We start from the raw sequence: 23,790 nt of genomic DNA, 5'->3' as shown, positions 1-23,790 counted from the left end.
ACATGACTCAGAAACCCCACAAGGTTGCAAGTTTCCAAGTAGTCTCTCTGGTCACCTAATCCACTGTTGTCTTCTTGGGAGTTAGAATAGAAGATTTTACAGCAACTCTTTTTTGTCTCTACACTTAAAACATGGTGTTCCAAATGGATTAACCATACCACAGTTAAACACTTCTCAGAGGAGAGGTTTGCTGGTTACTTGGATTCCCCCTTGGGGATTGTGTAGAAATGTGAGTGGTGGTTCTCATCTTTTATATTTCTCTTCTCCCTACAGTAATTTAAAATATATTCAGAGGAAAAGCATTAGTAACTAGTCCAGATAATATAATGATGAGAAAAGAATCATTCCAGTGTTGAACCTAGTCAGTCATGTGCTTTAAAGAAGCAAGGTCATTTGAACATGAAATTGTCCAGATTTTTCTCTTTGCTTCCCTTCTTATATGTGCTTCTCTGAACAGCTTCAGGAGAGAACTATTTTGGAAAATTTAAATGTGATCTTTATAATCTAGAAACCATTTTTTATATCAAGCTATGTTTATAAACCTGGTATACCATCCAGTAGGCTGATGTGGCTCCATTGTGAGGAGATTAGAATTTTAACCACCAATTTTGGTGAATTGTCTGGAGTCCTTCTACTTCAACTCTCTAGACAATATCTTTATTTATAACATAGAGTTATAGGTTCTTCATTTTCTTACCCCAGGGAATCAGTGAAGTTCAATGACTTCATTCCTACTTTAGAACTTTTAACTCTGGGGAGGCAAGACTTTTTTTGCTTCTCCTAATAAAAAGGAAATGGTATTATTACATTCTCTCTGTAGACATTGGAAAAATATATACACCTATCTTAACAGATGATGTTATCATGTTTAATCCCTAATATTCCATTTCACTTCACACTAATAGTTTTTATTTTATTTATTGAGGCCATCAGCTAACATTATAACTTATCATGAGCTGATAGACCATTTAATATTATCATTACCTTCCATATATGCAAAAACAAGAAACAAAACAAACCATACTTGGAAACCATACTTGGAGGGCTTTCAAAAATACACTTGTGATTTGGTATAATTAATGTTTATGAAACCATGGACCATGTTATATTGTACATTTTAAAATGAACAGAGATAGTCATGAAAAACATGTAACTTTAGGAGACAGTTATGTCAACACATTATGATAAATGAAATTTGATAAATGAAGTATCAATTAAAATTTATCTATGGGACAGCTAGATCCTTAGCGTGATTGCAAACACAGAGAAAACATAAGCCAAAGTCTTCAGTCTATAAGAACTTACTCTGCTAAAGAAAGTGAATAGCTAAAATAATAAAATAATAAAGCACCAAATGGCACAATAATGGTTATTAAGGCAATAAGAATTTAAGAAGGGAAAGAGAAAAGACTGGAATAAGTTAGAGAAGACTTTATAAACATATCTATCATCCATGGAGTCTTTCCAATATACCAGTCAGACACTCACATGGCAGTAATCCTCTGTGTGAAATGCAGTGACATGCCTACCCAGACTAGCAGCTCCATTCTAGGAAGCCAAATAGACAAAACATAAAACCTAAGTTAGATGGTGGAGCCAATTTAGGATCTCTATGGCTCTTTGTATCTTGTGAGGTCTCATAGGGAGCCATAATTTCTAGAACAGGAGAGTGGCACCACGAAGCAGGAAAGCATTTAGCCATACAGATTGAAGAAATTTCAGGACTAAGACACAGAGAGAAAGTCAGAAATGTTGGTTAAGGTTACAGCTTTATAAAATACTGTTATCTTCAATATTTATCAGTAACTGGATTAACATAATTAAGCAGAGGAAAGAAGGTACAAACTCACAACTATGTCCTGAAGCCTCATCATGATAGCTATTGAAGATAAACTAGCTCTTGATATTGCACTAGAATTTGTTCTAGTATACAAGAACATACTGCAAGCATCCCTCCTTTTCTAGCCCTGAAAGAGCTGTTTCTTCTACCAAGACACTGCACTTACCTCTAGCAGTTCTCTGTTCTTTAACAAAAACAAACAGCATTTATGAGAGAAATTGGTACCCTTGTAGATATAGGCACCAAGCTTTTCAGACAACCATATCTTCTATTTTTTCTATTTCCTTTTCTGATTTCCCTGTATATATAAAATCCTGCTGCGTGCTTACTATTTTGAGCTCATTTAGACTTGATCATACCCACCAAGATAGATTGATTAAAGGAAGTTCTTTAGTTTTTGTAAGAACCAGTTTAGGTTCAGTTTTGCCTGAAGTCAGATACATTGATTTGAATAACTCACATCCTTTTTCTTATGAAATTGGACAGTGACTAAATTCATTTATTGAGTTCCCATGAGGTAGGCTCTGTGTTCTTGCTGAGGATTGAAAGATGAACAAACCCATTACTGATCTCTGCCTCCTAGAGACAGGCCATTGTACATAACAGTCATATTTCAAGTAATTGACTTTGTTATGCATTATTGATGTGCTACGTGCTCTGAAGGATATTTAGGAAGCTAAGAGAATGGCAAGGGGGAACCTCATGTACTCAGAGGCTCTGTGGGAATAAAAAAGGTATGTAGTCTTCACCTTGATACTATATATTTTTCAATAAAATGGACCATTTTGAAATGTTTATGCTGCATGATTTAAGGAGAAAGAAACAACTCAAATGCTTAGCCATAAACTCAGGATGGTAGAGGAGATAGGATGACAAAGCTCCTGGGAAATGCTAAACTGTTCAGTGCAACAAGGCAGGGCATCCTCCAGAGAGGAAGGCCATACCACAAATTAGCAACCAATATGTCATTGTGTCACAGTGGCATGGAGATGTATGGGATGTGGATTGATCCTGTATCCAATGAGATTGTTTGACCCTCAATGTAAGGATACATCATGTTGGATAAACACTGGTGAGAGTTTTTGTTTGCAGATGTCCATTTCAGAACAAGCTGTGCAAATAGAGCTTTAGGAAGGGCACCAAGGTTCAAAGCAAGAGGAGTTTATAAATAGTACCCTTTATGGTTAGGATTATTTTTATTTATCTTAGATATTGGAACACAACATATGAGATCCAGGACAATTTGTGTGTGTGTGTGTGTGTGTGTGTGTGTGTGTGTGTGTGTGTGTGTTGTGTGAACATTTACCCATGAATCCTATGGGGCTACTCTATGTATCCTCTTATCTCATGAATTGAAAACTGGTCTCAGGATCCTAACAAAAAAGAAAGGGGAGAAGGGATAGCAGCTGACTTGCGATAAGGAAGTAGAGGTTGGATCTGAAAGAGACGTTATTGGAACATTTTTATATCTCATCTTTTCTTTAATGGTGATGAAGAGGGCACTCTCTTGAGGAAACAAATGTCTTTTGCAGGTGACATTGTAAAGAACCCTAAAACACAAATTAGAAAAGCATACACAAGTCTCAAGTAACTTCACTTAAAGGTTGATAACAGAATAAGATTCATCTTGGAAAAATGCAGACTTACAGTAACAATACATTTGGGAAGAAAATAATAATCTACAGCACAGATAGTCAGCCAGCAAGTAGGCGAGTTCTGGCCAGAGTATTCAGCTAGCTGAGGAGGTGAGAAAAGTCAGTGTTTTCAATAGGGTACAGCAGGAAAGCAGACCGTCACTCTGAGCTGGTCTATACATTGCCTACTCAAGTATGCAGAGTGACAGCATGAGCTCTTGACTTCTAACATAAACCTACCACTATGTCTCAGTATGCTTGTTGACATTTCTATCATTTGACAGTTGTAAATGTAGGTAACACATATAACTTAAGCTGCTGTACAATTATAAATAGAAATACCACAGCTCCTCTTGAGGAAAAGCCAAAAGACAACAGAGACTATCTTTTTTTGACAGAGCACTTTTAAGATTGTCCAAATATTTCATTGTGGTCTCATGACCAAAGCAAGAGAAAGTATCATCTGTAGACTTTCACCCTTCTCCTTACTTGCTCAAGAAATGGCTTAATACAGAAGAATCAAGAAGAACGGAAGAGAAATGAAATCTAAGACAGTTGATAGGTTAACCATTAAGTGATGAATGATTTATAAAATCGGCCAATCCTGTATAACCAGCAGTTTCTATATTTATAGAAGTCTGTGAATATCTTCGGAGATGTCTGGAGTCTCCACCAAAAACGAGTAAATAATTTCTTCAATTAGAGTATAAAATATACCAGACATAAAGCTGATTCTCAAAATACATGCATCCATGTTTGATTTCATGGTAAGCATATCTGATTATTCACATTGTATCATTGATATTAAAATAATTTTATACTGGATTAAGTTATTAGATTTGTTAATTTAATTAAATAATTGAATGTGATTGCCAGTACTCCTAAACTCATCATGGTTTAAAAGGTTATAGAGAACTTAATTATTAAGAATTGCTTATTGGCTGAAACAAAAACTGTATCTTACAACTAATGCCAAGCTTTGAGTCACACATTAACAAGCTAGACACATAATACTAGGTCAGTCATACCTAAGTTCTGGGATAAGGTGATTTTGAACATTCCTAAGTTTGTAGGTTGCCTTAATATGGCTTTCACTCAAGAAACAATTTTATTTCATGTTATAGTAAATTTCATGTAATAATAAATGACACTTTGAGCCCAATGTATTTTAAAACACGGCAGTGTGCTGAGTGTGGTGACTCATAAATATAATCCCTACTTGGGAGGAGAGATAGGAAGATCACAGTTTTAGGCTAGCACAGATAAAGAAAAAAATACTAAAACTATTAGCAAGATCCTATTTCAAGGAACAAGCCAGGTGTGGATGTTCCTACCTACACAGAGTAGGTAATAGGATTGCTGTCTGAACATCAGGCAAAAGTTGGATACTACCTGGGAAATTACTAAAGCCTAAAAGAGGTTAGGGATGTGACCGACGTGGTAGGCCCTAAACAAACATAACTTTTCATTTTACTGTTACTGGGCAGAATTCTTGGTTTATATATGGTACTGTTTCATTGAAACCTAGATCGACTGGTATTTCAGTCAGTAACAAGATTTAAATTTGAGACAAAAGACTCCCCCTTAAAGAATTATAATCTTTTCTTTTCTAATTGTAAGCACAATGTTAAGTAAGAGCTTTTACTTGAGGAAGGACATTTGTGAGCAGGGTTCAGGAAGTTCCTACGAAACGTTTTTGGAAGGCTATAGAAGAGAGCTTTACCCTAACTATAAAGATAAAAGACAGATGTTCAGATTGACCTGTACTTGGCAAATCAGTTTAATTATGAAAGGTTCTTTCTGTCCTGCTCTTTATGAGATGCTACAGTCGATCTGAGGTTCAGTGAAATGCAGTGAAAGAGATTAGAGATGGTTCAGTGTGAGAGCAAAGAAGTCCTCACCCAGAGCCTGAAAGACGGGAGACAAGAGGTAGAGACATGGAAGGGTTCACAGGGAAACACACATCCAAGTCCAGACAAACTGAATTTTCAATCCATTAAGAACAGATATAGAACAAAGCTCATCCTATCAAGAGCAAATACTGAATTTATTTATTTATTTATTTATTTACTTACTTACTTAGTGCCAGTTCTGGGGCTTGAACTTAGAGCCTGAGTTCTCAAGCTAGAACTCTACTACCTGAGCTACAATTCCACTTCCAGCATTTTTTTTTGTCAGTTGTGGGGCTTGAACTCTGGGCCTGGGCACTGTCCCTCAGGCTCTTCACTATCATTCATAGCTAGCACTCCACCACTTGAGCCACAGTGCCACTTCCTTCCAGCTTTTTTGATGGTGAATTGGAATAAGAATCACACAGACTTTCTTGTCTGGGCTGGCTTTGAACCATACTTTTCAAATCTCAGCCTCCTGAGTAGCAACATTTTAAGCATGAGCCACCAGTGCCTTGCTTGACTGTATTCTCTTTTTTTTTTTAATGTATTCTTAAAAGATAATTTCTATCTTCTAATCTGATCAAGAAAACCAATATATGTGTATATTTTTGAAGCTGCTTGATTCTCATTCAGATCCATAGATTTAGCTAATAAGCAAACTTCTCCAAATTTGCTTAGACTCATACAAAATCATGTTCAAAAAAGAAAGATCCCCTTCCCTCAGTTACTTGATTCATGTAACTGTAACCCCTTTGTGTATCAACTTTCCAATAACAACATAACTAATTAACTAATTAAATGAATAGAGAGGACTAGAAAAGGTACCCAGGAGCACATCTGTCAACCTGAAAGCATCTTTCTCACGCTTCTAGTTTCATTCTTTGATCCTCTGGAATACTTTGTTTTTAATTGATAAGTGTTTTTTTATTGTGAAAATACCGTATAGAAGGGTTACAATTACATGAGCAAGGTAATGAGTACATTTCTTATCAAGCATTGTTGCCTCCTCCTTTGTTTCCCTTTCTTATGTTCAAACAAGAAAAAGAAAAAAAGAGAGGGGAATCAAACGGTCATATTCTTATCTTCCAGGAAAGTGATACATTGGATGTTTCACATATGCTAGTAGATACAAGTTGGAAGCCAGTTTCCCTATTCTGTAAGGAACACTTCTGTAGAATTCCACCACAGCTCTGGATGAGCTTGTTTCTTTCTCTCCACCTGCTTCTCTGCAGTCAGGGAAGTATGCAATTCATGCAGCAGAAATCAGTTTTATCCATTTCAGCTTTCCTCCATCTCACTTGGCTACAACTCTAGGTGTCAGTGAAAGTTAAGTACTTTGGTTTTGCTCTATGTTAGTCTTAACAGCCTACTATCAAAAATAATGTGAGTCATTTCTGTTGTTTTGCACTTCTGGGCATCAAATTCAAGGCACATGGTAGGTGAAAGCACTCAGTCACTGAGGTACATCCCTCATCCCCTTATATCTTAAGCTTTAATATGCATACAGATGTATAGGAGGTGTTGTTAAAATAAAGATTCTTCCCTGTAATTCTGGACTGAGGCCTCAGAGTCTGAATTTTCTTAAGTTCCTAGACGATGCGGATAGTATGGATATGTGGATCACAACTTGAGTACTTGAGTAGCAGTAAGAAATAATGAAGAAAATGTATCACCCAAGTGAAGGTAAAACTGAACCAAAAGACTAGCTCTAGATCAGAGAATACTGATGATTTCTGACAAGGATTTATGTACCCCACATAGTTTGAGTGTTAGTGTTCCAGATATTCCCATGGTCTTATAAACCACCACCCCACAATGCTAGTTTCCTAGGAAACACAAGAAGTTCAAAATAATTAGAAAATTACTTTGACCCAATTTATGTAGTTGATATGTGCCGTTTAATCACAGATCAGGCAAATGAGAGTACCAGAATGACCAGTTTCCTAATTAATGCATTTCTTCTTTTAAGGACCTCACGAGTCCTAAGATTTTGTGGTCCTTAAATAAAATAATAAGAATATTTACTACTTGAAGTGCACTCTCTCTCTTATCTAACTATATCTCTATATATAATTTGTTCATATATTTATATTCATACAAATATATAAATGTTTATTATACAAATATATAAATGTTTATTATATTTATTATATATGTAATGTATTACACAGACATGATCTGTGCAATATGTGAGATATAATGTATGTAATATGTTACATATATAACATATAAATAATAATTACATTTATATATAATTTATAGATTCACTCTTTGTATCCCTTTCTCTCATTCCCTCTCTCTCTTCTATCATCAACTCTCTTTTTCACTACGTCCTCTCTTTATATGTTTTATATCATGTTCTATATACTCAATAAACATGTTTTAATTTTATCATGAATGAGAGATAAAATTAAATGGTGTATATTCTTAATTCTGAAATTACTCCTTAAATACAGAGTATGCCTGTGTGAAACTATAGTCCTGGTGACGATCCTTATCTCACAGGTTATATTTCAGACTCACATATTTTTCTAGGTAGATGTTCCTCTATTTCCTTCACAAAATGTATTTAGAGCAAAAATACTCAGATCCTTTGTGCATAAGTGTTTTGAAGAATTCTAAAATAATCCAATGCAAGATGTTTGTTGTTTAAACTTACCAATTGTTATTGTTTATGATATAACTATACAGCATACTTCTTGTGAGGCAAAAGATCTGAAACTGCTAGTATTTTATATCATAGGCATTCTTCTTGAAGTAAGATACTTCCTGTCCCAAATAATATGATAAAAATGTTGGTATTGAGTTTGGCTTGAACAAAAAAGAGGTAACTCCTATATTAGAAAAAAGTTTTATCCATAACTCTTTGATGTCAGAATGATACTGTTGGTTCTTATTTACTCCAGAAATAGAATTGTGTAAAAGTCACTATGGAGTTGCTGTCAGAGCTAAATTATGGGTATAGAGGTGCTTTGTAAGGTTGTGATGAACTATTAAAAATGACAAGTATGAAGTAGTCAAGTAAGCTTTTTTACCTGTAAGTATGTTTGCTTTCTGGAACCCTTCAATGATGATTTATTGAAGCATAATATTAGGTAACATGAATCTAATCTAAAATGCTTTAGAATAATAGCAACATAAGAGTAACCATAAAGGACTTATTATTATAAAGCTTCACTGCATGGTCTTAAGACTAGTATTATGTTCAGACTTGAGAATTTTGGCAAGTTAATGTATGTGAGTAAATAAAATGCAAATTTTATATAATTTCCAGTTTGTTTTTTACCTTAGATGTGAAGTGGCATCGCTAAATACTTTTGTAGAAGAGTAACTTCTAAATTTTTTTTAAAAAGTGCTTGTCTTTTATTTGGAACAACTGCCATCATGAGATTTGTGCTCATAAAAACCTACTGTCTTTCAACAATGCAAATAAGTCTGAATTTGTAGTATCTTTTAAAATAAAACAGGGACTGTAACTTTCTTCTCAGTAATCTCTAGAGTATAAAAATGCTTGACTTTTAATATTTAACTGTTTTACTTACAATTAAGAAAGTAGCTAGGAAACAAGTACAATGTTGGGTAATAAAAGTTCAAGGCCATCTAATGGAAAAGCCAGAACCACAGGAGCTCTTGTCATAGCCAGTGTTTGAACCCAGCAAGGACAGGTACTGAGTTAGAAGGGAGTTTGAGACTCAACATCTAGCCTCCCTCTAGCAAGATTTCAGCTAAGGAATCTTTTGAAGACTGAAGCAAACAACAAAACTTGATTGTCCACAGTTTTCATGGCACATGGTTACTTCAATGTCATGTCTTTTCTTTTTTTTTTTCTTTTCTTCATGTTGTTCAGAACCACATCAATTTTAGGAATCTCCATATTCCATAGGAGGAAAACAAAAATGCCAGTCTGAAAGTTCAGTGTCTTTGGCATTCTATTGCTTATCACATTTTTGCCCTCTAGGTGCCAACCTGGATTCACTGGAGCAAGATGTACTGAGAATGTGCCCATGAAAATCCAAAACCAAGAAAGTATGTTAAAAATAATCTGAAATTTGCTTTCTCCCCCAAACTACAGCAACAATCACTACCACTTGGTGCTTTTACAACTCAGTTGCAACGGAAGCCCTTTGTGCTAATAATGGTTTAACTACCCGCGGCATAAACCCATTCACCATTCATGTTTAGCTGTGTCTCCCCGAGAGTGAAGAGTGGCTAGTCAGGATGGGCTGGGATGTTGGCATTCATGGCGGTCATCTCCTTCCAACATCTGTTCAGTGATCTAATAGAAAACTAGAAGAATGAAACATGGCTCCCTGTGAAAGGATCTTTCCATTTTGTCCAAATTTGTCTCCATTTTGGAGGAAATGCCACGGTCAGAAAGCCATGATTAGGACAAAGATTCTGTTCCTGAAGGTGAACTCACCAAGATCAGTCAAATGACACTGAAGGAGCTTCTTTCTAGCATATATTCACCTCTTCTCTTTTTTCTCTGTTTTTTCTACCATTGTTTTTTGTTTCTTCTCTCAGGTGCCCAAATGAGTTTACTGGTGATCGCTGCCAAAACTACGTAATGGCCAGCTTCTACAGTACGTCCACTCCCTTTCTGTCTCTGCCTGAATAGGAGCATGCTCAGTCGGTGCTGCTTTCTTGTTGCTGCATCGTCCCTCAGATTCACCTAGAGCTAGATGTGTTTTACCAGGTCTAATATTGACTGCCTCTGCCTGTCGCATGAGAACATTAACACCATTGTATTACTTCCTCTGTGCGTGACTAGTTGGCTTTGAGATAACTGATAGGTGTGTAAGGCTCCGGATGTTTCTGAAATTGATACTGCATAATGTGATGCACATTGACAGTCCATATCAAGAAGTGAAATTATATAATAAAAGCCTTTAAAAGTCTCACTTGTATTGGTAAAATAAAATCATTCCACAGAACAGTCCATCTTCTGTATCTAATGTCAACTTCCTGAGAGGGCTGTTGATACACTGTAACAATTATGCACTTGAAATGATGGTAAGTTTTGGCCCAGTGTGTTATTTATAACAAATAAACATCATAAAAAGAGTTCAGATGTTTCTCTTCATTAACCAAACAGTTTGCATGGAGGCATTAAAAACAAAGTCACTGAGTAAGGAAAATTAAAAACCAACATTTCACAGCAAAGAAAATAGCCTGGCTTTTATTTATGTTGCTTAGGGAGCAAGTAATTCAAGACTAGTTTAACCAATCATTTTAATGCTAGCATTTCTTTATATAAGTATTTCTTCATGTTAGCTTCAAAGGTAATTTTACTCTTCAAAATATTTTTGCTTTGAGACATAACAACTCAACTCTAGAATATATATGTGTGTAAATAAATATAATATACATACTTTTAATGCAGAACTGGGAAAATCAAATGGATTCTGTGGCTTCATAATGACTTGAAGATCATTTCTAAAATATCCACTTTGCATTATATTTAATTACAAGGAGAAGTCAACTAGGCATATGTCAGATGCATTTGTCTTTCTTTTGCGGAGTATAGTTACAACTTTTTGTTCTAAACTTTTTCAGAACATTGTACTGGAAATGGACTCCATTTAGTTATGCAATTAGATCAAGGGTTAGCAGAGCTTGCCTATAAACTCTCAGATAAGAAGAAATCTACCACTGCAGCATGAAAACAGTCTTAGTTGATGCATTTTCTGATATACATAGCTGCGCTCCACTAAAAAGCTAAGTCTTTCATTTTCAAAAGCAGACATGAGGTTATACTTTTCAAGCCCTGTCAGTTACTCACCCAGAAAAAATATTTCAAATAGCTATTACACTGTAAGTTTATAGAACATAAGAAATCATGGCCCACACTGTTTAAGGGGCCTTTGTTGTACTACATACAAAGAATAAGATTATGTTAACAGTCATGGAATTCAAGATCAATTTCTGTAGTCCATTATGGGAAAATTATACCCATAATAATTACTTAATTAATGAAGTGATACATATTTACATATGTTAGATATCAAGATTATGCCATAGGCCATTTTCTTTTATAAAGAAAAAAATAGCAAACTGGCATTGCTACATTTTCTAACACAGTCATGGCTATTTGCATAAATAAGTAACATGCATAGATTAATGCTTTAAGGTAGACAGTATGGAAAGTAAAAGTAGAAGGGAAAATAGAATTGTATTTCATACATAAAAGACTTTTATTAGAAATGCACATTTGAATTAAAAAATATAGACCTAGCAAGTACATGTGACAATCAATACAAATATAATAAAACATATTTTATAATTTAACAAAATATAACATTTAAATTATTCTTACATTTTTTGCTATTATATAGAGAGATTTCATTGTGCAGGTCAGGTCATAAGCTTAAAAAAACCCAACTATTAAAAATGAAGGTATTTCCCAGAACAACAATGCAGTTACATCTGCCAGTGATCAGAAGATGTTTTCATCCCACTGTAGGCCATATTTTTCCTTCATGTGATATTATTTTAAATAGCCACTTCGTATTTGTGAAGTCCAAAGTGTGATTCCTTAAATAAATTATTTAGTAAAGTTGGAATGACACTTTGGGAAGACATCCAGGAAATTAACATTCATATTTAACAAAGATTGATAGGAAGCACATTTATGAACCAAGTATATAATGACTATGTATTACTAATGTCTCATGTCAGAAATGCAGGAACTTCTAATCAGACATGGCTTTCAATAGTTCATTGTCTCACCCTTTATGTCTGAGATTTTCAATTTTTACTTGTGTAATCGGCTATATAGAAGGCAGAAAAATATTTTGCTGCTCTAAGAAATTCATGGTTAAGTACTAATCAAACCTAAAAAGGCGCTTTTTTTATTACCACAGAGATCCACTTTAAAATGTGTTTGTTTGCAGACATAATGTCTGGAAAACATAATATAAATTTTAAAGGAAATGGTAGCACCTAGTCTCAAAATATTTAAAAATCACCAAACCATATTTTGAGTTGAAGAAGAGCATTCTAAAAGAATGTATACGTTTAAAGTGTTTATTAACACATTATGTATACATTAATTGAATTTGATATAGACATTCTTGTTGACATTTCCTCTGGGACATGTATTGATTTATAAAAGCTGATTTAAAATATGAAACAAAGGAACAAATACATATTTCATAAGACAACTATTTGTCTTGAAATATAGCATATTTATTTTACTTTCCAGGAAAATATTGTCAAGTTTAGTCAGCTTCACATCTTGTAGTGTGGAGCAATATATGTGTGTGTTTATGTGTGCACGCATGTGGGTGCGTGTGTACATGCATGAATAAGTAATCAATAACTAACATGTAGACTTAATGAACAAAAAAAAGGAAACGCATCCACAGCTTCCATAATTAAAAGAGACAGTATCGAGCAAGTATTTCATATTTAAAAGACTAACGAATAATAAGAATAACCTGGAGTTATAGGATATTTTTAAAAGAATACCAATTTAGAAAATAGACCCATTCTGAGGGTAAACTTACCAGTTATTTTTTAAAGCAATTTGAACCATAGGTTACTAGTGCATCAGGTATTTTGTGCATTTCTAAATGTTTTTCAAACCTGCTGAAAAATGTATTTATCAAATATGTGTATCTTTGCTAATAATAGAATAAAGACACACTGTGTATAAAAAAACTTGTCCAAAATTCCAACTGAGTGGAAGATTTTACTGTATGTGTGATTGAGTGTGTTCTTGTACACAAGAAATTTGGGAAATAAGTAGAAATTTCCAAATACTCAGTAGTTCTATGGATTGGCATTATCCACATTTTAAAGGTAAGTTTCAAAGACCAGATAAAAAATTCGTCCTATCTAGAGTTGGCATTGATACAACTCATTAGAACTCTGAGGGAAAAAAAAAAGTCAAACTATCCCATAGGTTATTTATATAAATAGGCCCATGATATTAAAAAATAAAATCCTCAGTGCCTTCAAATTTTAACAGGAACTATCGTTTTTATATCTCTATATATAGTTATCCCCTTTTTTCCTAATGCAATTGGAAATTTAAATTAACCTCTAGGTTAATCAATTATCTTCAAGCTATTATAAAATCCTAAGGCATAGGATTACTGAGTCAATATTTAATAGTTTCTGAAGACTCTTTTTAAATTAATTTTTTATATTGCTTAGGGCATGGCAGGAAATCACATGTAGAAAAGGAAACTAAATTGTTTACAGTAACCTTTGTGTTTTTGAATTATTAATTTAATTTGAAAAATGCAGTGGCTAGGCAGAAGTTCAGTACGGAAGTGTGTGATACATAATGAGCCCACACCAACATTAGATTAAACAGAACAGATAGAAGAAATAATCTCTCCCTGAAAGGGAAAGTGTTTGCAGATTCTGCTTTTTTTGACTCACATTGAAAGAAATGTGGCTACCAGTAGCAAAAATCAATTAGAGCAGTATTCGCTTTGTGACTAGAATGACCGGTGCATGTTTCCTCTGCTTATTTCCTTGTTAGGCTGTATGGCCAGAAGAGATTCCAGTTTTAAGTACCAATTTCCCATTGAATTATTTGAAATTGGAGTTTCCTGATATGAATGACTTCTCTTGAAATGAAATTAGAGTTAGACTCACAGACTTACCTATAAAACTGTAAATGCAGTGATATGTATGCATGGGCATGCTACTAATTTTATTGATGACTTAACCAAGCTTTCTATGCAACTAATATAGACCGTTAGCAGTGTTCATGTAGGCATGCAATTTATGATTTTCTGGAAAGAATTTCTCTAGATATGTCTTGGTTTTAACCCTTAAATTATTACTGACTGGAAGGAGGGAAAGGCAAGAGATGGAGGTGCTTCTAGAAAGAAAATTGGGTCACACCCTCTCAAGGAGGAAATGAATAAAACATTTATTATCCCATTTCCTTAATGTAGTTTATCACATTGATGTGCCAAAGTTTATGTGAAGAAAGCAATGAGAAAAAAATGTCAGTTTGACAAAGCGAATGTTGCACAGAAGCAAGAGAAATTTGTTTGCATTAGAATAAATTACTGAAAATATCTTGTGCAACTAAATTAATCCTATAGCCATTAGCTTTTAATTTAACCTGAAAAAAAAAAAAAAAACAAGTTCTTTGTCTAAGTACACTGGGCCTGCAGCAGAGGAAACAATTATATAGTTCTTCCCATTATTTGTATATTAATTTTGGAAGCTTCAGTTCTTTTAAGGGGCTGCAAATTTTTAAAGTCTGTTTTCTGGATATATCCCAGAAGCTTTTAAATTTTCCTGGCTATGCAGTTAGTCAAAAGAAAACCTTAATGTAGTGAGCAGCCCAGGGTACATCTCCAGATGTACATTTCCCCAAACTCATGTTTTGACTCTATGCCACAAGGTTATCTAGTGAGATGCAAATGTTGTACACAATGAGAAATTACCTGGTCCCAAGGCCTTAAACAAGTAAATGGCAGAGGCAGGACCTGAAACCACAGTGAATTTCTTCACCTTTTTCCTCTACTGTTGCTCTCTCTTCTACTCCCATGCCCAAACTCAAGGTTTTCTAAGAACAAACACCCTTATTCACCACCATCACATTTTTTCAAATTCTCTTATCAGATCACCTTGGTGTCTCTGAGATCAGTGATCAAGGGAAGAAAAGGTAGCTTTGCCTTCTACCTGGTGAGCTGTTCTAAAGACTTAACATGATGAAACTTGACTATCATTTTTTTTTTCTGTAAGATTTCTTAAGATGTCCCTCCAAGAGATTTTTCTTTTCTTTATCTTATTCTCCCAGCCCCCATGTCCTCATTTGAACCTGGGCAGGTCTCTGGGCTCAGATCTGCCAGGATGGCTGGAAGTCGGCCCCCATTTTGAGTTCTCTGCCTGGGCTGCACTGTAGGTCTTCTTCATACCTGTGCCCATAGGACCTTAGTACCAGGGAGAGATGAGCCAAAGGGCTCTTAATTAAGCCCAGCATGATCAAAGTTTCAGACCCCATTGCTATCCTGTTGGTTTTTACTCCTGACTCTGCCATTGTGTGTCTTTGGGAGAAAAAAAAAATCACTTCCTCCTTTGAATTTTCCTTTACTTAATTAGGAAATAAGTGATTTTTTAAATGCCTTTTCTGTTATGGAAATCGTAGTGTAGAGGACAGATGAGCAGCTCTACAGCCTCCCTCAGTAAAGTCTTTTAAGGGTTAATAAAGACAGGTGCTGGTATTTGCACAGCTCTCGCAAACAGGAGTTCCCTTGGGGACTTGGGGAGGCATACCTGAACACTGCTTCCTTCCTTCGGTCATTTGTCCTGTTCCATGTGCACGCACAGACAACCATGATAGTCGTATGTAATGTGTTTTGGAGTGCAGTGTATTGCTCTTTTCTGAAACTTTTTCCCTTTCTTCTTTTTTTGTCAACTTTCTGCATTGGCAGAGCATCTTGGGATTGAATTTATGGGTATGGAACAATCATCATTCCTTTTGGCCTACAGAATTTAGAGCCTATGAGCTAAAATCTTTTTCCCTTCCTACTCTTACTTTTCAGTTCCTAACTAATTTCCTTTCCTTTAGAAGGGATCATACAGCTATAACAATGATTTCTCTGCTTTCAATCTATGATTAGTTCAGTGAAATATAGCTGAGTGCAGCAGATTTTTTAAATTCCCAAGCTACTTAGAGTTCAAAATCTTTCCCACTTGCTGTGAATTTATGTAGATCCCACATTGTGTGATTCAATGATGGGACCTGACTATTCTGTTGTTTAAAAGCTGAGGCTGGTTGGACTGGTGCATAGGTACACATAGGTACAGGGAAGATCAAACCAGGGGCCTGAAAACAAATGAAGTTTTAAAAGCATCACATATACAGCATATTTTAGACCAATGGAAGTTTGATATATAATGTAAAAATCACTACTTAGTAATAGTCCAGAAGACCCTGACACTGTAACCCAATGTTATTTTTATACACAGATTTAAATTACTTGTTTTCTGGAGATAGTCAAGTAGGACTCTAGTCAGCACATTATCTTATGAGTAAAGAAATAGAAAGCATAAAGGAAACTTGTGCTATTTTCAGTGGAAATTCCATTGCTAATGGAATTAAATTGGAATCACTAAGATTATCCAGCCATGTAATCAAATAGAAGATCTCACACTGTAAACAAACAAACAAAAAAGTCTCCTGTGAACAGAGTGTAGGCGTACTCTACAAAGCCTCGGTCCTAAATAATAGGATTTGAAGGTTGGTCAAGGGAAGAGCAGGGAGCTGGCTTCCTAGCCCAGTCTCCACATTTCTTTCTGAATGCTTCCTTGCATCCCTGAGTGGAGTCTGTAGCCAACAATGTCATATCCTGATTAGCAGACTCTCTGATACCACTCAAGTCATTCTGTGACATACAGCATGACATAATACAGCAAAGACACCCACTTCTGGTGGGAAACATTGCTGTTTATCCCTAATGTACAGCCTTCCGTTGGTGGAAAATGAAGCCATTGCAGACTCTAGCCTTTGAAAGTTCATTTCTACCCCCCCCCAAAAAAACAGAAGAAAATGTTATTTGATTTGGGGAAAAGCTAACTCAGGGACCTTTTTCCTCAAGAAGAGAATTTCCTAAGACTGGGGATAAGCATTGCCCTATCCCATAGAGAGAAAAAAAATCCACCACCACCCCTGACTTTTACCACTAACAGGATTTTCCCTTATAGCTTTCCTTTAATATTCCTCATAGCTTTGGAATCTGATTATAGAACTTGCTATTTCCATTTCCAAACAATGAAGTCAAGTAATTGACGTCTCTCTCAGTAGATCTTTTAAGGTTTAGCAAAGACACATGCTGGTTTTTGCAGGCTTCAAAAGATGCATGATATCCTAGACAGGTCTATTGCAGTCTTTAAAAAAATTCTAATATTAAAGTTAAACTGAGAACCAAAGGTTCTATCTCTTAACCTGGACACATGAGACTGAAAATTGCATTTAAACTGATTCACTGTGATGTATCTAACTTAACCACAAAGGCAGGAACATTTCCACTTACAGAGACAGACCTACCCATGAGAATGAGTCTTGATTTTTAACACTGTCTCTTATTTCCTCTTGTATTGTGGAATCTATCACACAGGGAAAAAAATGTGAAGGAAGAAAAAGGCTAAAGGAATATAGTATTTTTTTTTGGAATCCAGTATTTTTGCTATTATTTATCAAATAGTTTTCCTCTAACACATTTATATAGAAGAAGTTACCTGATCTAGCAAACCCATGAAAAAAATCAAATAGAACTTGAGGGAAGAAATTTGTAATCAGTATTGAGATGAATATAGAATTTAATTCCCTATCTGTATTCTATGGGCTCTGCTGTTAAAGTTTTAGTACTTTTTTTCATTGTCTTGTCCTTTATAAAGCTACCTCTATTTCTATAAAGAGATTGTTTTATTGGGAAACACATACCTTCCAATATACCTGAGGAAGAATGGGCTTATTTTGTGCATGTGTATATATGTAGAGCTAGGGATCAAACCCAAGACATATCACATGCTAGGCAATTATCCTACAACTAAGCAACAACCACAGCTCCAGCTTCAACATTTTAAAACCAAGCAATAGATTGGGCAGGGGAAAGTAGGAGCTTCCTTTTCTTGGCAACAATACTGATGCTTTTGTTTCTAAATCAATTCATCTCAACTGAAGAACCCTGCTCTGAGTCATGGGTCCCAGAGAGGAGAAGCAGTGAGAGTAGTACCTCTGCTTCAATACATATGCTAAAAACTGATCAGGGTGCCCAGGGTAGGAAGAGAGGTCATCAGCTGGCAGATTACATTGCATAAAAATCCATCCCCTGTCCTGTGGCTCTGAAGGAAGGGAGGCAGCACACAAGCAATTAACAGAAGCACTCAACGTTCTGTGTCCTTGATTGACCTTTGAGGCACAAAAGTCCACAGCGCCAATTCTGTGTCTTCACAACACTGTTGCACTGCAATGCACCAGCTGCTTTGCTTCCTAATCGTGGCTTCCACGTGACTGCTGCCCAAGTTAGGAGTTATGCTGTATGGAATAACCCTTCCAACTCTGCATTCCCCTTTTCTTCCCACCCAAGCTCTTCCTCCTTCTGGTTTTCTTTTATTTATTTATTTTTCTTCCCTTAGTATCAGGCATGATGTGCCAGGGACTTCAGATGGCTCCCTAACCTTTAACCTGGTTTTCCCTTGTACTTGATTTTCTTACTCTCTGTCATTCTGTCAGTTTGTCTGTCCTCTTCGTTTGTTTTTCCTTTCCACTTCCAACCCTTTCAGTTTGTTTTTGTATAATCTATGCAGCATTCTATTCTTTTCCCCACTGACTTCTATTCTTCTCCTGTTAATAATCAGTGCTCTATTAATTTGATTTGACAATGTTCTTGACCTGTTAACTGGAATTTGATTATTATGGGCTTGGCTTGTAGGAAATGTTTTGTTTAATGATAAGGTCCACTGTATCCCAGAAATCAAAATTCACTTTTCCATTTCAAGAAAACTTCCTGTGAGTTGCCCTCTGTCAGTGGAGAGAAAGGTATAGCTAATGAGACTGGGAGTATATAATGGAAATAGTTTTTGATGGCCTCTTGTGGTTGTCCAGATAAGACAACTCCATTTGTTCCACATTCCCCAGTTCTTGCCCAGCTTATTAAGTGTTGGCAAGTAAACACCATCTGTGTTATACACTGTGTACCAGTTGAAGTCTCCTTTTGAATGAACTCATGAAGATCTTCCAATAAATGTAATTAGACTCTTGGAAGCTCAGCTCCTAAGGGATCAAGGTCCTCATTAAGTCAGTGAATCTCGTTAACAACCTGACCTACCTTTATATAATCAAGTTATCCTCCAAAGAAACTAATTTGCAAATAGAAAATTTTCCATGAATTAGAGATTGATTGCATTAGGAGTAAAGTAGTACCTTTAGTTCAAAGTTCTAAGCCACATACTTCCTGAAGAGAGTATTCATTAGGTAATTTGCCAAGTTGGCTAGTTTAGGAATGTGCACTCTATTCCAAATTATATACCATTAATGCTTGTGAATGACATTGTCAAACAAATAAGTTATCTAAGTTCAACTGATGACATAATAACCATTTATCCTCTAAGGAACACATCTTCATTCTGCCCCAACCATCATACTGGATTTTCTCAGATACAGTGCCCTGCTAGTTCATATTTTTCTTGTGTTTCACAACTTCATGTCAAACTATAGGACTCTTGCCTTAATTTACTTGATCACTACAAGCCAAGTTCATATATGCAAATGTCTTGGTATTTATTTTTTTAGTTAGATCTGTCTCTTTGTAAAGACCACTGGACATGAAATGATGACATAAAATAGCTGGAAATGTAAAGAGGCTCCAAGGAAGAGGGTGGAAGAGGGGCAAAGGCAGAAGGGAGGGTTCTCAGCAGTATCATTCTAAGCATCATTTCATTGGGATTGATTCCTGTTGTCTTTGCAAGAGATTCTTAAGTTTTTAATTTTACATGAGATTTTAAAAAAAGATTTTTAACAAAATCATTATTTTATAATTATTGCTGATGTTGTTCCAGTTTAATATTATTTAATATATATAGCCATAATTACCATACAGAGTATAATATTTTTACTGTCAGTGGCCAAAACTGGCTTTCTTATTTATTTATGCTCAGTGTAGTACAGAGCATGTTGTGCCTTAGACATGTCTACAAATGTACAGAATTGTTCAGTATTTATTTTTGTGTGAATGTCGATAATGTCATGCCGCATGCCAATGTTCTGTTGTAAGTCCCAATGACCATAAGGGCCCTCGGTGACATCTGCTCTCACCCCTTTCCAGAAGCGGAGGAGCTCTACCAGAAGAGAGTGCTGACAATAACTGGCATCTGCATTGCCCTGCTGGTGGTCGGCATCATGTGTGTGGTGGCCTACTGCAAAACCAAGTAAAGCTTCCTTCTCTGTACCTTCCTCTCTCCTTAGCGCAGAGCTGGCTTAGGTGGCCAGGGCTCTGTAGACCCATTGATCCACACCTAGGTCCCAGGAGAAAATGATGGAGGGACTTTTCCCTCTTGCTTTTCCTTCTGCATAATACAGTTTAGGGCCTTCCTTGATTATGTACAGTGGAAAGCTTTGCCGTGTGTGTGTGTGTGTGTGTGTGTGTGTGTGTGTGTGTGAAGTTTTTAGGAGATACTTAAGTGACCACAGCTCTGGTAATGGATAAGGTTTGGAGGCTTGTATAGAAGCCCAGAGTTCATGTGTGTATGTGCACATGTGTGTGCATGTACCACTTAGGGGTGTATGCAAGTGTCATAAGTATACTTGGACCTATCACTGCTGAGGACAAGTCTAGTTTGTACACTAGCTTAGGAGATAAAGAAAATGCTTGGTGGTCTTTGAGATGCAGGTTTGTAAAAGTCAGAGTTAATAGAGCTCAGTTCTATTTAATTAGGGTTGCCCATATAAAATACTCTCAAAATGTGAGGCCCACAAAGAAATCCCATGGAATGAAAATGAAGCACAATTGAACATTGAAGGGATTGAAGTGAAAACTTTGAAATAGATATGTGGTCCCTCTGTATGGACTTTTCAACTTCATCCATACTAGCAAATACTCTTTGACATGAGTTCTCTGCACTTCGTTTTCCTACATATAGCTTCAACTTTGTTGGAAATAATGCGACACTAACAGTGTTTTTGTGAGAGTGTGATTTTCCCTCATGACAAGATACTGTCTTGCCATGGAATGTTATCATGATCTAAATGTTGCTTTGAGGAATGAAAATAACTTGCTTTTTATATTACAAAGTTAAGGGCGCAGATTGTGTTTTCCCAATGTCCCATGAATAAACATGTGGCCATAATTGAGTAAATGATAGAGACAAGCCTTCATGGAACAGACTTAATTACAGCTTATTAGTTTCTGTCTCAGGATTCACCACCTTCTACAAAAAGCATTACAAGAGTAGGATCGTGTTGCCGTGCCAATATCTAATGGCAAAATGTATCCTAGGTCTCCCATATACATGTAATCTAGCAGTGTATTTTGGACAGATTCAAAGCTAAGGTTATTTTTAGGAAAGCCACAGGGGCAGGGGGAGTTGTAAGTGGAATCAACTCTCAAGTCTGCTGCACAGCTTGCTGCATAAGACAACTCACAATCTGTAATAGTTAAGCAAGGGTGGATTGATTTTAAAAGTTGTGATCACCGTATTTGTTTTCTTCTCCTTTTCTGTTTTCTTGTCCCTCTGTAAAATTGTTCTGTTTCTGGAAGAATCCCACACAGTTCTTAGAACCTCTTTGCTAAGATATGTGATTGCAATTATTCTGATATGGCATCCACTACCTCAAATAATTCAGCGGTGTTATGACAACCTCTTAAAAAATGGCTGTACAGAAATGACTGAATTGTTAAGGACAGTAAAAATAAGAAATGCTTCTTCTTTTATATTCAGGAAACAGCGGAAAAAGCTTCACGACCGGCTTCGGCAAAGTCTTCGATCTGAACGGAACAATATGGTGAACATAGCCAATGGGCCTCACCACCCAAATCCTCCCCCTGAGAACGTCCAACTGGTGAATGTATGTTGACTGCGTCTGGTGGGCCACACTGAGCATCTCTATTCTGTTCAGGCGCCTTGAAGTTTATTGTATAAAGTTCTTAGGCTCTTAGCTACTACTATCAATCAGCATAGCTTTCAGGAAACCATGTTTTTCACCAGGAAAAAAAAATAATGGGTTTGGTTACTGTAAAACCAGTAATTTTCCTCTACTGAAGTGTTCATTAGGGACTGGAATAATAATGGTAGGTTTGTTCTTGAAAGAGGCTATCACTGGAAGAACAAAATAAGACAAAGAAAAATAATAAAATCAGGATCAGAAATAATTATTTTTAATGATTTGGAAATGAAGGCTTCCTCAGTCTATTTGAGATAACTAAGCAAAGGCCTGTAAAAAAAATCTTCCTTGGGGTATGTCACAATACCTGATTATTTGCTGAGTCTGATTTCCAAGGAGAGACATCAGGACATGGAAGATCAAGGGAGTTACCAAACATGCTTCTCGGTAGCATTGCAAGGAGACAGTAAGGCTTGCTCATTCCCTGACTCTTATCTACGGGATGTCAAGCCCAGCAGATGAAATGCATCCTTTATCTGCCAAATATTTTGTTTAGATTCTACTGAGCTCTTTGCTGTTAAATTCTACTAGATTGTAGAATATCAACTCCAGAGACTGTTTACATATCATCCTCTCAATCTGTTTGTTATAGATAAGGGCCAGCATTATACTCAGCTTGCCTGGCTTTTGAAGTATTGCTCTTTATATTCTAACATAATCCTTGTATTTTTTTCCATTTTCCTTCTATGTATAGTTTGTTAATAACCCAAGCTTAGAGATTAAATTGTAGTACCATTTCTTTGTTTTTATCCTGTAGGAAAAAATGTATTTTTAGTGGCGCAAATATATTATAGACCTAAATCTAGAGCTATGGTTACCAAACTATTACCAAGTTATAGCAAAGACCTTCAAATACTAGTGGAACACTGGTGGAGCCACATGCTAATAGGCGAACATGCTCTGTTGCTTTCTTTTCCCACTCTTGTTTAGAATGTTCAGTTGGGTCGATAAATTACTATCAATATGTCATTATTGTATGTTATCATACATACCAGTGAGCTTACCCTGAGTGCCTAGAGTTTTAATTATGGCTCAAATAGTATGACATTAAACTATATTCTTTTTAAGCCTCATGTCTTCATTATGCAACAGACCTAAAATTTGTTTGTATGGTAGAGACTCCTTGGGAGTCTCTACTTACATATCGTACATGAAACACTTAGTCCAGCAACTCTTCTTGAGAGTTCAATAGCTGTTAAATACTGTTTTCATTAGAATCACTGAGTTTTAGCTGCCTCTCAAGAAGGAAGAACAGAATGTGGACCCAACAGTCATTATGTATCTTTTTCTTAAAGAAAGATAGCTAAACTTCTCTGGACAGTCCATGTGGAATAACCTTTCCATAAACAGAACCAGCTAGAGTTTCAAGCTGGTTTCAAGTGGTATATTTGGGGCTTTTCATGAAGATATAAAATTCATTAGACTACCCAGCTTGGAAGAAAGTGTTCTATTTATCAAGAAGATTCCTTTCTATTCCTTGTTTCTATTATTTAATTCAATTTTTTAGAAATACCCACAGTATCCAAAACATAACCTCAAGGCAACCTTTTAAAATACAACCTCTCACTGATAGAAGGCAGTACAAACAACCATAATTTGCTGATGAAAATAAAATAGACTCTAATTGTACTAAATATAAAAGCCCACTCTATTTTTGTGCTTGGTTAGCTGTTGGAAGCCCTTCAAATTTTTCAGCAGCCTTGTTAGTCTCACCACTGAAAGTTAAAAACTTCAAGGAAGCAAGATGCTGGTGTCTCACCATTTATAATTCTAGCTATTTGGGAGGCT

General features: G+C 35.9%; 1 protein-coding gene across 6 annotated transcripts in view; it reads left to right on the top strand.

Annotated features, from left to right (window-relative positions):
* Window positions 1–23,790, top strand: part of Nrg1 (neuregulin 1) — a 1,054,999-nt gene that overhangs the window by 1,022,297 nt on the left and 8,912 nt on the right. For 2 of the 6 annotated variants that reach the window (XM_042701124.1, XM_042701134.1), the window contains 3 exons: window positions 9,325–9,392; window positions 20,168–20,270; window positions 21,780–21,906. In XM_042701124.1, the coding sequence (XP_042557058.1) occupies window positions 9,325–9,392; window positions 20,168–20,270; window positions 21,780–21,906 (298 nt within the window). Of the gene's footprint in view, window positions 1–9,324; window positions 9,393–9,890; window positions 10,431–15,772; window positions 15,797–20,167; window positions 20,271–21,779; window positions 21,907–23,790 lie in introns of those variants that run through there. The other 4 variants (XM_042701133.1, XM_042701139.1, XM_042701137.1 and 1 more) reach the window with 4 other exon arrangements.

The sequence above is a fragment of the Dipodomys spectabilis genome, unplaced genomic scaffold, assembly GCF_019054845.1.
Source record: "Dipodomys spectabilis isolate Male_0828 unplaced genomic scaffold, ASM1905484v1 ptg000009l, whole genome shotgun sequence".
In the NCBI taxonomy this organism is placed as follows: Eukaryota; Metazoa; Chordata; class Mammalia; order Rodentia; family Heteromyidae; genus Dipodomys; species Dipodomys spectabilis.
The sequence above is the reverse complement of the archived record's forward strand: the minus strand, read 5'-3'. Positions and strand labels throughout refer to the sequence as shown.